This window comes from Pseudopodoces humilis, chromosome 32 (assembly GCF_049639895.1).
Source record: "Pseudopodoces humilis isolate 2021_Gansu_Grassland_sample_001 chromosome 32, ASM4963989v1, whole genome shotgun sequence".
Classification (NCBI taxonomy): domain Eukaryota; kingdom Metazoa; phylum Chordata; class Aves; order Passeriformes; family Paridae; genus Pseudopodoces; species Pseudopodoces humilis.
In genome coordinates, this window is record NC_142231.1 from 136,861 (window position 1) to 148,958 (window position 12,098).

At 72.8% G+C, this 12,098-nt stretch overlaps 2 protein-coding genes across 3 annotated transcripts; one reads left to right on the plus strand and one right to left on the minus strand.

Moving 5' to 3' along the window:
* Positions 1-419: 419 nt before the first annotated feature.
* On the minus strand, positions 420-6,855 carry MAP3K12 (mitogen-activated protein kinase kinase kinase 12). Its single transcript, XM_088068748.1, has 14 exons — positions 6,739-6,855; positions 5,192-5,528; positions 4,614-4,797; positions 4,023-4,214; positions 3,742-3,900; positions 3,364-3,522; positions 2,967-3,075; positions 2,736-2,845; positions 2,490-2,606; positions 2,146-2,283; positions 1,374-1,812; positions 1,100-1,170; positions 743-995; positions 420-557 (listed from the first exon to the last, which is right to left on the minus strand). The coding sequence occupies exons 2-14, from the start codon at positions 5,517-5,519 to the stop codon at positions 465-467; spliced, it is 2,352 nt and encodes a 783-aa protein (XP_087924874.1). The 5' UTR covers positions 5,520-5,528; positions 6,739-6,855; the 3' UTR covers positions 420-464.
* Positions 6,856-7,901: 1,046 nt separating this feature from the next.
* Positions 7,902-11,589, plus strand: TARBP2 (TARBP2 subunit of RISC loading complex). 2 transcript variants are annotated; one of them, XM_088068749.1, is made up of 9 exons: positions 7,902-7,991; positions 8,778-8,947; positions 9,234-9,333; positions 9,595-9,678; positions 9,773-9,845; positions 10,411-10,528; positions 10,605-10,732; positions 10,927-11,116; positions 11,195-11,589. In XM_088068749.1, exons 1-9 carry the CDS (start codon positions 7,939-7,941, stop codon positions 11,350-11,352), a joined length of 1,074 nt encoding a protein of 357 aa, XP_087924875.1. In that variant the 5' UTR covers positions 7,902-7,938; the 3' UTR covers positions 11,353-11,589. The 2 variants fall into 2 exon arrangements, with proteins under 2 accessions (XP_087924875.1, XP_014117267.2); XM_014261792.2 differs by lacking the exon at positions 9,595-9,678.
* Positions 11,590-12,098: the final 509 nt, after the last annotated feature.

The following is a 12,098-nucleotide window of genomic DNA, read 5'->3' on the forward strand; positions in this document are numbered from 1 at the left end:
CCTGGGGGAGGGAACTTTGACCCTCCCCAGGCTCAAAGAATTGAATTTTTGGGAGATCTTTCCCATTTTTCTTCAAACTGGTTTTAAACGGTAACCTGCTGTTGGTTCTGTTCCCTCTCTGCCCTCCCCCCTAAATCCCCTGGGCCCCCCAGGAGTGACAAAAGCCCCTCCCAGTCCCGGGCTGGTGCCCCCAGCCCCTCCCGGTGCCACAGGGAGGGCTCAGCCCCTTTAACTCCCCCCGTTACCCCCGGGCTGGCTTTGGGGGGCAGCTCCCTCCCGCCCCGGGAGCGCTTCCAGCAGGACCCGCACGTGGAAGGGGGGCCAGGAACGCCCCCTCCCTCCCCGTCCTTCACCCCAGAGCCCCCCAAGGCAGCAGCAGCAGTAGAGAGCCATAGATATTTATATAAATATTTGGGGCTGTACAAGTGAGGGAGTGCAGGGTGGGGGTGTGGGGGGCACGCAGGTCACAGGCCCGGGGGGGCTGTGGGCCGGGGGGGCCCCTCGCCGCTGCCTGAGTGGTCCAGCTCCGCGCTGTCACAGTCCGAGTCCTCGGAGACCTGGGGGACAGACGGGGCTGGGACGTCGCCCCCTTCCCCATGGGGACCACCCTGGGGGAGCCAACCCCACCCGGGGGGCTCGGGGGACCCCCCCCGCCCCACGGTGACCATTCCTGGGGAGCCCAGGCGACCCTCCCCACCCCACGGTGACCGGGCCCGGGGGCGCCCCTGGGTGGGGGCATCACCTTGGTGGGGCTGAGCCCCCCGTGCCGGCGGCCGGGCCCCTCGGGGGGGGCCGCATCCAGCGGGATCTCGGAGCCCTGGGACAGCAGGTCCTCGGAGCGGTCGTCGGGCCGCTCGTCCGTGTTGGTGCTGCCCACGTCGGGGGTGGCACTGTGCGACGGCTCGCTCGTGTGGCCCTCGTCACCGTCCCCGTCTGAGAAGTTCTCCGAGCTGAAGGTCGACAGCGACTGGCGCTTGCTCATCCCCGGGGGCCACCTGGGGAGGGGGCGAGGGGGGCGCGGGGTGAGGACACGGGGGTCCGAGCAGCCCCGGACCCCTCGTGGGTGTCCCCAGGCACCCGCGGGGGGGGCAGCACCCACCTCTGCCGCAGCGGCAGCTCCACCTCGCTGTCCACTTCGCCCTCCTCCTCCTCCGACGAGACCCCCCGTTTCTGGGGGCACAGGGAGGGGTCTTGGGGTCCTCCTGATGCCCCTCGGGAAGGACCCTCGGTCCTGACCCGCTCCCCCCCGACCCAGCAAAGGACCCGGGAGTCTCCCGGAGGGAATCCACCCCCCTTCCACTTCGGGGACGGTCCTGGGGTCTCCCCGCTCGTCCTCGCCCCCACAAAGGGACGCGGGGGTCCGGGGGTCTCACCTGGCCGCGGGTGACGGCCGCCCGGTACAGCAGAGCCGCGGGGGTGAGGTGCTGCCCGGGCCCCCCTTTCCCCGCCCGGCCGGCGCCGCTCTCCCGTTCCGGCTCCCCGGGAGTGGGGGGCTGCGGCGGGGGGGACCCTTGGGAGCCCGTGGCCCCCTCGGGCCCCACATCAGGTGCCGTGGCCGGGGGGGCCCCTGCGGCCTCCAGGGTGCCCCCGAGGATGTCGGGGCTGGCGGCGGTGGCGGGGGGACCCCGGGGGGTGCCGGCCTCGGGTCCCGGCTCCCCGCAGCCCCCCCGGGGCCCCGCTTTGCGGTGGCGGCCCTTGGTCCGGCGGCTGCGCCCGGGGGACGGGGGGCCCTTGGGACACCCCGGCAGGGCCACCTGCGCCATGGCCGCGTCCAGCTTGGGCAGCAGCACCTCCGGCTTCAGGATGTCGGGGCTGGACACAGGGAGGGACACAGGGAAGGGCTGTGGGTGGGGATCCGGGACCCCTGGGATATCCACAGCCCCAAAGAACCCCCCTCCCTCCGAGGAACACCGGCGCCCGCAGCCCCAGAAGTCCCCCAAAGGACCCCAGGCCCCACTCCGAGGTCCCCAAGCACACCCGGAGCATCTCCCCCCTCTCCAAATAGCCCAGACACCCCCACCCCAAAGAACGCAGTCCTCCCAGTCCCCTAAACGACCCCAGGTCCCCAGACCGCCATTTCCCCCCCATCTCCCCCCACCGCAAACGCCCCAAGGTGCCCCCCCGGGGCCCCCAGCCCCCGCTCACCGCTTGCCGTGGGGCGAGAGCTTCTGCGGGACGTTGCGTTTCTTGATGAGGGTCTCGACGGCGTTGCCGTGCAGGAGCCCCCGCGGCACCCGCGGCTTGAAGAGCCCGGGGTAGCGCTTCTCCAGCGCCTGCTCCCGCCTGCCACGGGCCACGCGTGGGCACCCGCGCCCCCGGCCCGGGCAAGCGGGGCCTGGGCAGCGGCCACGGCGGCGGGGAGTGGCCACGGGGTAAGGGGAAAGCACGGGGTGGACAAAGGGACTGGCCTTGGGGTGCGCGCCGGGGGCGCTGGGGGTGCTGTTTAGGGGCGGTATTTGGGTGTCATTTGGGGGGTGCTGCCCACCCACCTGAGCAGCTCCTTCTCCTTGAGCTCCAGCTGCAGCATGAGAGCGCTGAGCTCCATGTAGAGGTTGTTGGCGCGCTCCAGTTTCCGCTCGTAGTGCTCCCGGATGTCCAGCGCGTGCCTGGGGACACGCGCGGCGTCACCACGCGGGGCCCGGGCACCGGGACAGGGTGGCCCCGCAGCAGGGACAGTGACCCGCGGCCCTCCCTGCGCCCCCCGTCCCCCCGCAGAGCCCCCAGCACGGCCCCACCGCAGCTCCTCTCGCCGGCGGTTGATCAGCTCTTCCTCCAGCCGGTGCAGACACGTCCCCTCCGATTTGATCTTCTCGAAGTGCAGCTTCACCTCCTCTCGCCACTCGGCCTGCGGCACAGGGACAGCGCTGTCACTGCCCCGGGCTCCGGCCGAGCTGCCCACTGCAGCCGTGGGTGCTGGGGCCCCGTGGGGCTGGAAGATCGGGCTCTGGGGTGCTGGGACCCGGTACCTGGGATTTGAAGTAGGTTTCCTGCGGGGTGGAGAGGACATCGGCCGAGGCGATGTCGAGGTGCAGCAGGATCTGGCGGAAGGACGGCCGGTTCCGGGGTTTGCTGTTCCTGGGGGATGGACACGGCCCTGAGGATGGGCTGGGAGAGTCCTGGAGGTGCTGGGGGGGTCTGGGAGTTCTCAGGAGGGTTCTGGGGGGTCCAGAATGTTCTGGGGACCAGGGACAGAGTGCACAGGACCCGGGGGGGGGGCAGCGCTACAACCAGGAGTCCCCCCGGCCCTGCACGGGGCAGGTTCTTCGTGCTGGCCCCACGGCCCTGCCTGTGGTGGGGTCCCCCATGGCACGGGTGCCCACAGAGCGTCCCCAGGGTGTCCCCACGTGTCCCCTGGGCACTCACCAGCACTGGCGCAGCAGCACCTTGAAGCCATCAGGGCAGCTGGAGGGGACGGGCAGGTGGAGGCTGTTGCTGCCCACGCCCCAGATTATGGCCGACGAGTCCACGTCCTTGTAGGGGATCTCGCCTGTCAGCAGCTCCCACAGCACCACCCCGAAGGACCTGTGGGCACCCGCAGCCCCCGTCACCCACAGTGGCCTCCTGCTGCCCCACGTCCCCTGGCCCTGCAATGTCGCTCCCAGTGTCCCCAGTGTCCCGATCTCTGGTGTCCCCCCGTGTCCTTGGTGTCTCCACAACGCCTCCCGTCCCCACTGCCCGCCACTGCTGTGTCCCCAGTGCCACCGGAGCTGCCCAGTGTCCCCGATGGCCGTGCAGCCTCACCAGATGTCCACCTTCTCGGAGACGGGCTCGTTGCGGATGACCTCGGGGGCCATCCAGGCCACGGTGCCGGCGAACGACATCTTGGTGCTCTTGTCGATGAGTTCCTTGGAGGTGCCGAAGTCCGAGATCTTCACCACGTCATCGTAGGTGATGAGCATGCTGGGGACACGCGCTCAGCGCCACGCCAATGCCACGGCCCCGCCGTGCCCGCGCACCCACCCCGTGCTCATCCCCGCGCCCGGGGGCACCCAGGGGTGCTCTGAGCCCCGTCCCCGGCTCACTTGGGCGACTTGAGGTCCCGGTGGATGATCTTGTGCAGGTGAAGGTAGTTCATGCCGCCGGCGATGCCCATGGACCAGTCGACCAGCAGGGAGGGGGTGACCTTGCGGCCGGCGCGCAGCACCTCGTAGAGCTGCCCCTGGGCGCAGAACTCCATGATGATGCAGTAACAGGGGGCCTGGGTGCACACGCCCCTGCGGGCACAGCGACACCTCAGCGCCCACCGCGGGCCCCCGGGGCCACCGCTCGATCCAGGACACCCCACCAGGCTGCCCTGAGCGTCCGTGCCCGGATCCTCGCCGTGTCCTGCCCGCCTTGGTCCACGCCATGCTGCCGGTCCCCGTGCCCGTGGTGTGTCCATGACCTCTGTGGCCGTGCCCGTGCCATGTCCATGCCATGTCCATTCCATGCCATTCCATGCCCATGCTATGTCCATGCTGCATCCGTGCTATGTCCATTCCATGCCATTCCATGCCAAGCTGTGCCCATGCCATGCCCACGCCACGTCCATGTTCCAGCACGCTCCATGCCCCGTGCCACGCCTGTGCCCCATTCCTGCAGTGTCCCCATGCCCACGGTGTCCCCCCGCTCACTTGAAGGTGATGATGTTGGGGTGCTTGAGCTTGCGCAGGTGTTTGATGTCGGTCTCCTTGAGGTCCCGCACCTTCTTCACGGCCACCTCCTCGCCGTGGAAGCGGCCCAGGAACACGGCGCCCTGCGCCCCGCTGCCCACCCACTGCAGGTCCAGGATCTCCTCGAACGGCACCTCCCAGGGGTCTGTGGGCACCCACGGCCATGGCACCCCCACCCCAGCGGGACCCCCAGCCCTGGCACCCCCAGTGCACCCCCATCCCCATGGCAGCCCTGGTGCACCCCCAGCCGTGGCACCCCCACCCCACACACCTCCTTCACCCCCTCTTTCCTCCTCTCACCCCCTCCTTTACCCCCTGGGACCCTCCTTTACCTCCCCCTTCACCCCATTCTTTACCCCTCACTCCCCCTTTATCCCTTCTGCCCCCTTTACCCCCTCAGCCTCTCCCCCTGTCCCTGTCCCCGCTGACCCTCGGGTGGGTGTTTGTCCCCTGTCCCCTGTCCCCTGTCCCCTGTCCCCTGTCCCCTGTCCCCTGTCCCCTGTCCCCGTCCCCTGTCCCCTGTCCCCGTCCCCGCTGACCCTCGGGTGGGTGTTTGTGCTCGGCCGCGTAGGCTTTGCCGATCATGGTCCACACGGGCTTCAGGCACCCGAAGAGCCCCTCCAGGAATCCTCCCCCGGCCTGGCAGCGCAGGTGGGCGGCATCGGCCGCCAGCGGCCCCGCGGCCTCGGGGCCGAGCTCGGGGGGCCGGGTCCCCCCCCGGCGGGGCCAGGCCTCGGGGGGGGCGCTGGGGGCGGGCAGGACATCGCGCAGGACGCACTGGGTGGGGGTCAGCTCCTGCTCGGGGGTCCCGTCCGACGGCAGCGCCAGCGACGGCGACGGAGTGCGGGTCTCGTGCAGGCAGGCCATGGCCGGAGCCTGGGGACAGCGGGACCGGGGCTGTGTCAGCGGGGCCGGGCACCCCGGACCGGGTCAGCGGGGCCGGACACCCCGGGACCGGGGGCGAGCCCTGCAGCACCCCCGGGAGCCCCTGACCATGGGCTGAGCCCCCCCGGCCAGACGTGTGACCCCTCCGGGACCCCCGGGAGAGCTGTGACCCCTTTGCGCCCGCTCCTCCCCCCCGTGTGCCCCCAAAGTGCCGCGAGGGCGCGTGCCAGGTCACCCCCGGCCACGCGCAAACCTCTCGGGGTAAACTGAGGCACGAGGGGTCCCCGGGGAGGGGGGGGGAGTTGCCATGGCAACAGCGCGCCCGGCGATGATGTCATCACTAAAACTGGGGGGGGCTTGAGTCACGGTGGTGGCGGGGGAGGGGCTGAACGTCACCCCGAGGGACCCGCGGGGGAGGGGGACACGACCCGCCCCTCCAGGTGTCGCGCGTGTCCCCCCGTGGTGACATCACGTCACACGGTGACGTCATCCCGGTAAGGGATGGAGCCTGCCCCCCTCCCCAGCCCCCAGGGAAACTGAGGCAGGAGCGGGGGAGCAGCGACCCGGGGGGAGGCGGGGGGGGCTCGGGACAAAGCGGGGGCAGGTTTGCGACGTGCGACAGCGCCGGCCCCGTGTCGCGACAGCGCAGTGCGGGAGGAGGGGAGCGGGGGCGAAACAGCGCCCCCGCCGGCGCGTCATGTCGGGACACGGCGCCCTGTCGCGACATGGGGAGCGGGCGGGGGCGGGGAGGTCGCGCGCGCTCGCACCCGCCCCCGCCCGCCCGCGCGTGCGTGAGAGGTCACGAGCGCGCGCACGGGGCGCGAGCCCGGCCGGGGGGGGCTCGGGGGGGTCACGCGCGTGCACGCGAGCGCGCAAAGGCCGCGCGTGTCCCCTCCCCCCCCCCGCCCCCCCCCCGGGGGCCCCCGCGGCCGAGGGGGGGAGGGGGCGGGAGAAGCCCCCCCGGGCCTGGGGGGGACCCGGCCATGGCGGGGGGGCCGAGAGCGCCCCGGGGCCGCATCCCGGTCCTGCCCCCACCCCCGTCCCGGTCCATCCCCCCCATCCCGGTCCTGCCCCCCCCCCCCATCCCGGTCCATCCCCCCCCCCATCCCGGTCCTGCCCCCCCCGCCGCATCCCCGGTGCTGCCCCCGCCCCCCCATCCCGGCACATCCCCCCGCTCTCCCCGCTCTGCCGGTGCCGGTACCTGGGGGGGCTCCGGGCCCCTCGCCCGGGGATGCGGGTGATGCCGGGGGGGTCCCGGTGCCGGGGGGGTCCCGGCGGTGCCGGTGCTGGTGGGGCTGGGCCCGGCGGGCGGGGCCGGGACCGGGGCCGGGGCCGCGGTGGGGGCGGGGGGCGAGAACGGCCCCGCCCGACGGGAACGCCCCCGCCCCGGCCCCGCCCCGCGCACCGGAGAGACCGGCACGGGCACCGAAATCCCCCCCGGCAGCGCTCCGGGACCCCGGTACCGCAGCGGGACCCCCCCCGGTACCGCAGCGGGACCCCGGTACCGCACCGGGAACCGCCGCACCGCAGAGACCGGGACCGGGACCCAGATCCTGCACCGGGACCGCGACACGACACCGGGACCACGGAATGACACCGGGACCCCTCCCCCGGCACCGAGACCCCCGATACCGCACCGGGACTCCGATCCAGCACCGGGGGAGACCAGCACAGGCACCGGGACCGCCCTGGTTCCGCCCCGGGGCCCCGATTCTGCAGCAGGACCCCGATGCTGCACCGGGACCGCCCCCGGTACCGGAGAGATCGGCATGGGCACCAGGAGCCCTCTGATACCGGGACCGGGACCCCTCCCGGACCTGCACCGGGACCGGCACCGGCACCGGGACCTCCCGGCACCAGCACCGGGACCGGCACCGGGACCTCCAGCACCGGCCCCGGCGGTGCCCCCATGGCCCCGGCGGCACCGGGCCCGCCCGGCCCAGCAGCACACGGGGCACCAGTGCGATCCCAGTGCTCCCAGTACGGGTGTCCCTTCGAGCCCAGTGCTCCCAATCTTATTCCAGTGTTCCCAGTACGGGTGTCCCTCCGTCCCCAGTTCTCCCGGTGTGATCCCAACGCTCCCACTCTGACCAGCGCCACCTCTGCCCCGTCCCCATTGTCCCCATTGTCCCCCATCCCCCCACGTCGGGGGGAAACTGAGGCAGGACCACCCCCCACCTCCAGCACCACGTGACCCCTCCTACCGCCTCCACCACCTTCCCGCCCTCTTTTTGGCGCGGGGGGTTGTGGGAAGCGTAGTCCGCCGCAGGGTTTGACGGCGGCTGCGCGCGGTGCGGGCCGCGCAGGGCGGACTACATTTCCCAGAGTCCCCCGCGCCGCGCGGCGCTCCCGTGATGCCGCGCGCCCCCTGGCGGCGCGGGCGGCGGCCGGAGCGGCGGGGATGAGCGAGGAGGGGGCGGGCGGGGCCCGGCGGAGCGGCGGCGCCTTCCCCAGGTACCGGGACCCCCGGCGCCCCCCGGCACCGCCCGGGGCTGCCCCGGCACAGCCGCAGCCCCCCCGCGCCGCGGCCGTGGCGGGCAGGGGGAGGGGGCGGCCTAGGCCGGGCCTGGGCGCGGGGGGCGCGAGACGGGGCGGGGGGACCCGGGGATGGCCCCGTGCGGGGCGGGGGAGGGGGACAGGGCTGTCCCTGTGGCGTGTGGCGGTGGCATCCCTGTGCCCGCATCCCCGGTGGTGCCACTCGTGTCCCCGTGTCCCCAGTGCCACCCGTGTCCCGTGTCCCCAGTGCCACCCGTGTCCCGTGTCCCCAGTGCCACCCCTGTCCCGTGTCCCCAGTGCCACCCCTGTCCCGTGTCCCCAGTGCCACCCGTGTCCCGTGTCCCCAGTGCCACCCCTGTCCCGTGTCCCCAGTGCCACCCGTGTCCCCAGTGCCACTCGTGTCCCCGTGTCCCCAGTGCCACCCGTGTCCCCGCACGCGTGGCAGTCCCCACACAGCGCAGGGGCTCCATCCCTGTCCCTGTGTCACCGCGTCACACACAAATGCCAGCCCGTGTCCCCACACTCCATGGCAGTGCCACCCCTTGTCTGTGTCCCCAGTGGTGCCACCCCCGTGCTCACGTCCCAGTGCCGGGTGTCCCCTCTGCGCCCTGGTGACAGCCCTGCCCCAGCCCTGTGGTGACAGCCGTGTCCCCACGCCTCGGTGTCCCCACGCTTCGGTGTCCCCACGCCTCGGTGTCCCCGCCGTGCCGCAGGGGGGGTGACAGCCGTGTCCCCTGTCCCCAGCCTGGAGCAGATGGTGGCCGCCAGCCCCGGGAAGACGCCCATCAGCCTCCTGCAGGAGTATGGGACACGCTTAGGACGCACCCCCGGCTACGACCTGCTCAAGGCCGAGGGCCAGGCCCACCAGCCCAACTTCACCTTCCGCGTCACCCTCGGGGACATCAGCTGCACCGGTGGGACCCCCGGGGACCCCCCGGGAGCCCCCACATCCAGCCCGGGCCAGCCCTGTCCCTCCTGTCCCCTCGGGGACACCCCCTGCGCTGCTGGGACCCCAAATCCCTGTCCCCAGGCTGGGACCCCCCCTCTGTCCCCGAGGGTCTCCCCCGTGCTTTGGGGCGGGGACACGGAGGGGGATCCCCAAGAAGCTGGGTGCTGCTGGGGGGTCCCTGGGGCCCGCGGGAGGTGGGCAGGGGTCCCGGGGTGTCCCCGGGGTGTCCCCTGACGCGCGGTGTCCCCCAGGGCAGGGTCCCAGCAAGAAGGCGGCGAAGCACAAGGCGGCCGAGGTGGCCCTGAGGCTGCTGAGAGGGGGGGGGGCCATGCTGGAGCCCCTGGAGCACAGGTGGGGCCGGGGGGGCAGCCAGAGGAGTTTGGGGTACCCAGAGGGGCCTTTGGGGTCCTGTGGGATTCGAGGGGTCTGGTGAGCTGTGGGGGGTTTGAGGGGGTCCCCAAGGGGGTCTGGGGGTCTCCGAGGGGGTCTGGGGGTCCCCAAGGGGGTCTGGGGGGGTCTGGGAGTCCTTAAGGGGGTTTGGGGGTTCCCAGGGGGGTCAGGGGTCCCCATAAGGCCTGGGGGGGTGGCTCTGACATGTCCCCCTGCCCCCAGCTCTCCGTTCCCCCCGGAGCCCCCGGCACAGCCCGGCCCCACCGCGCCCCCCCCGGCCCCCGCTGCGCCCCCCCCCTCGCCCAGGTAAGGGGGTCCCCGTGCCCCATCCCACCCCCCCCACCCCTCTGTGCCCCCCGAGGGGGCCGCGGGTGCCCCCCTGGGCCCCCCGCCCCCACAGGGCCCCCCCCTTGGAGATGAACCCGCCGGTGTCCCCCCCCCAGTCCGAGTGTAACCCTGTGGGGGCTCTGCAGGTGGGTGACACTGCGGGGGACACGAGGGGACAACAATCCGCCCCCTCCCCCGGTTTGGGACCCATTCCCATTTTGGGGGTGATGACCTGGCCTGGGTGGGGGGGACACGGCCTTTGGGGGGGTGACTTTGCCCATTTTTGGGGGAAACATGAAGGCATTTGGGGGCTCTTCCTCCTTTTGGGGACAGTTACCTCCATTTTGGGGCTGCTTCTCCCCATTTAGGGACCATAATCCCTGCTTTGGGCTGGTTATCTCCGTTTTGGGGACAGTTATGTGCCTTTTGGGGGTGGTTATCCCCATACTGAGAACAATTATCCCCATTTTGGGGCCATTATCCCCATCCTGGAGCGGGTTATCCCCCTTTTGGGGACAGTCATCTTCCTTTTGGGGCCGGTTATCCATTTTGGGCTGGTTACCTCCACTTTGGAGCCCGCTGCCCGCCTTTTGGGGCCTCTGCGGGGCTGTCCCCGTGCTGTGGTGGCCCTGTCCCCACGCCGGGGTGGCCGTGTCCCCACGCCGGGGTGGCCGTGTCCCCACGCCGGGGTGTCGCTGTCGCTGTCCCCAGGAGCTGGTGGTGCAGAAGGGCTGGCGCCTGCCCGAGTACACGGTGACGCAGGAGTCGGGGCCGGCGCACCGCAAGGAGTTCACCATGACGTGCCGCGTGGAGAGATTCGTGGAGATCGGTGAGGGGGACGGGGCCCCCGGGGGTCTCGGGGGCGCTGCCGGGGGGTCCCGGCTCACGCCGGGCCCCCTCCCCAGGCAGCGGCACCTCCAAGAAGCTGGCCAAGCGCAACGCGGCCGCCAAGATGTTGGTGCGGATCCACAACGTGCCCATGGAGCCGCGGGACGGCAGCGAGGCCGAGGGCGAGGAGGACCAGTTCAACATGGTACTGGGGACACTGGGGACACTGGGAGGGACGTGGCCACCCCAGAGCGCCCCTCTGCACCCCTGCCCCAGGGCGCATAGGGGATGGCTTCGGGGTTGTGGGTGGGTGTCCCCCCCGTTCCCTGTTCCCGGGGGGGGTTCCCACACCTCGGGGGGCTCGGGACGGTCCCCGAGCGCCCCGTGCCCCCTCCCCAGACGTGCCCGCGGCTGGAGGGGCTGCGGGGCCGCGCCCCCGGCTGCACTTGGGACCCGCTGCGCAACTCGGCGGGCGAGAAGCTGGGCCAGCTGCGGAGCCGGGGGGCGGCCCCCGCGCCCGGCGGGGCCTGCGCGCTCCTGCAGGAGCTCTCGGAGGAGCAGAGCTTCGCCATCAGCTACCTGGACATCGGTGAGCGCCGCCGGCCCCGCCCCGGGCACCCGGCGGGTGCCGCACCCGCCCGGGGGTGACCGCGCTGTGCCCCCCCAGGCGCGCTGAGCCTCAGCGGGCTGCACCAGTGCCTGGTGGAGCTGTCGACGCAGCCGACCACGGTGTGCCACGGGACCGGGCCGTCCCGCGACGGCGCCCGCGCCCACGCCGCCCGCAACGCCCTGCAGTACCTGCGCATCATGGCCGGGGGCAAGTGAGGCCTGGCCGGGGGCAAGTGAGCCCTGGCCGGGGGCAAGTGAGCCCTGCCCGGAGCTCGGACCGCGGCCCCCGCCCGCCCGGACCTCGGGCCGCAGCTGCCGTGCTGACCCCGCTGCGGGGGATGGACACACGGACCTCGGGGCCTCCCTCCGGCCTGGCCCCCGCCCCGCTCTGGAGGGTCCCCGGGTGCCATCGGCCCCCCAGGAATAAAGCTGGGGGGGTTTGTACTCCCCGTGTCGGCGTCTGCTTGGGGCCGGGGGGGCTTGGGGGGCAGAAGAGGGGCAGGACCCACATCGCCCCCGGGGGCGGGAGCAGAGCGGGGGCTCGGGGCTGAGCTCTTTGTGGACGGACGGAGCCGCGGGTGGGCCCGGGCCGGGCGCTCAGCGGTGGCGGCCTGAGGGGGGGGGGGGGGGGAGGTCACGGCAGTGCGGGAACCGGGGTGCGACCCCCCGAGCCCAACCCCGAGCATTCCCCCACAGACCGAACCCCCCTCTCCGACCCCGGGACCCCTCCCTGTCCCCAGCCCGCCCCTCGCCCGGTCGCGTTTCGCTGTCGCCATCCGGTGGCCGCTCCGCGCTCCTGCGGTTCCCCCCGACCCCAAAACAGCCGAAATCGCCCCAAAAAACGCCCCCGAGGGTGCCCCGGGCCACTGCGGTGCCCCCACAAGCGGCTCCCCCCGGGCAGGGTGTCACCCTCCGTCCAGTGCCACCGTGAGCCCCCGGGGACACCCAGGGGAGTCCGTGGG

Coding starts and splice junctions, on each gene's coding strand:
- MAP3K12 (XM_088068748.1), bottom strand. CDS start 5,519: ATGGCCTGCCTGCACGAGACCCGCACTCCGTCGCCGTCGCTGGCGCTG. Junction 4,798..5,191: donor GCACAAACACCCACCCGAGG/GTCAGCGGGGAC, acceptor GGGTGCCCACAG/ACCCCTGGGAGGTGCCGTTC. Junction 2,607..2,735: donor CGCCGGCGAGAGGAGCTGCG/GTGGGGCCGTGC, acceptor GCGTGTCCCCAG/GCACGCGCTGGACATCCGGG.
- TARBP2 (XM_088068749.1), top strand. CDS start 7,939: ATGAGCGAGGAGGGGGCGGGCGGGGCCCGGCGGAGCGGCGGCGCCTTC. Junction 10,733..10,926: donor AGGAGGACCAGTTCAACATG/GTACTGGGGACA, acceptor CCCCCTCCCCAG/ACGTGCCCGCGGCTGGAGGG. Junction 11,117..11,194: donor CATCAGCTACCTGGACATCG/GTGAGCGCCGCC, acceptor GTGCCCCCCCAG/GCGCGCTGAGCCTCAGCGGG.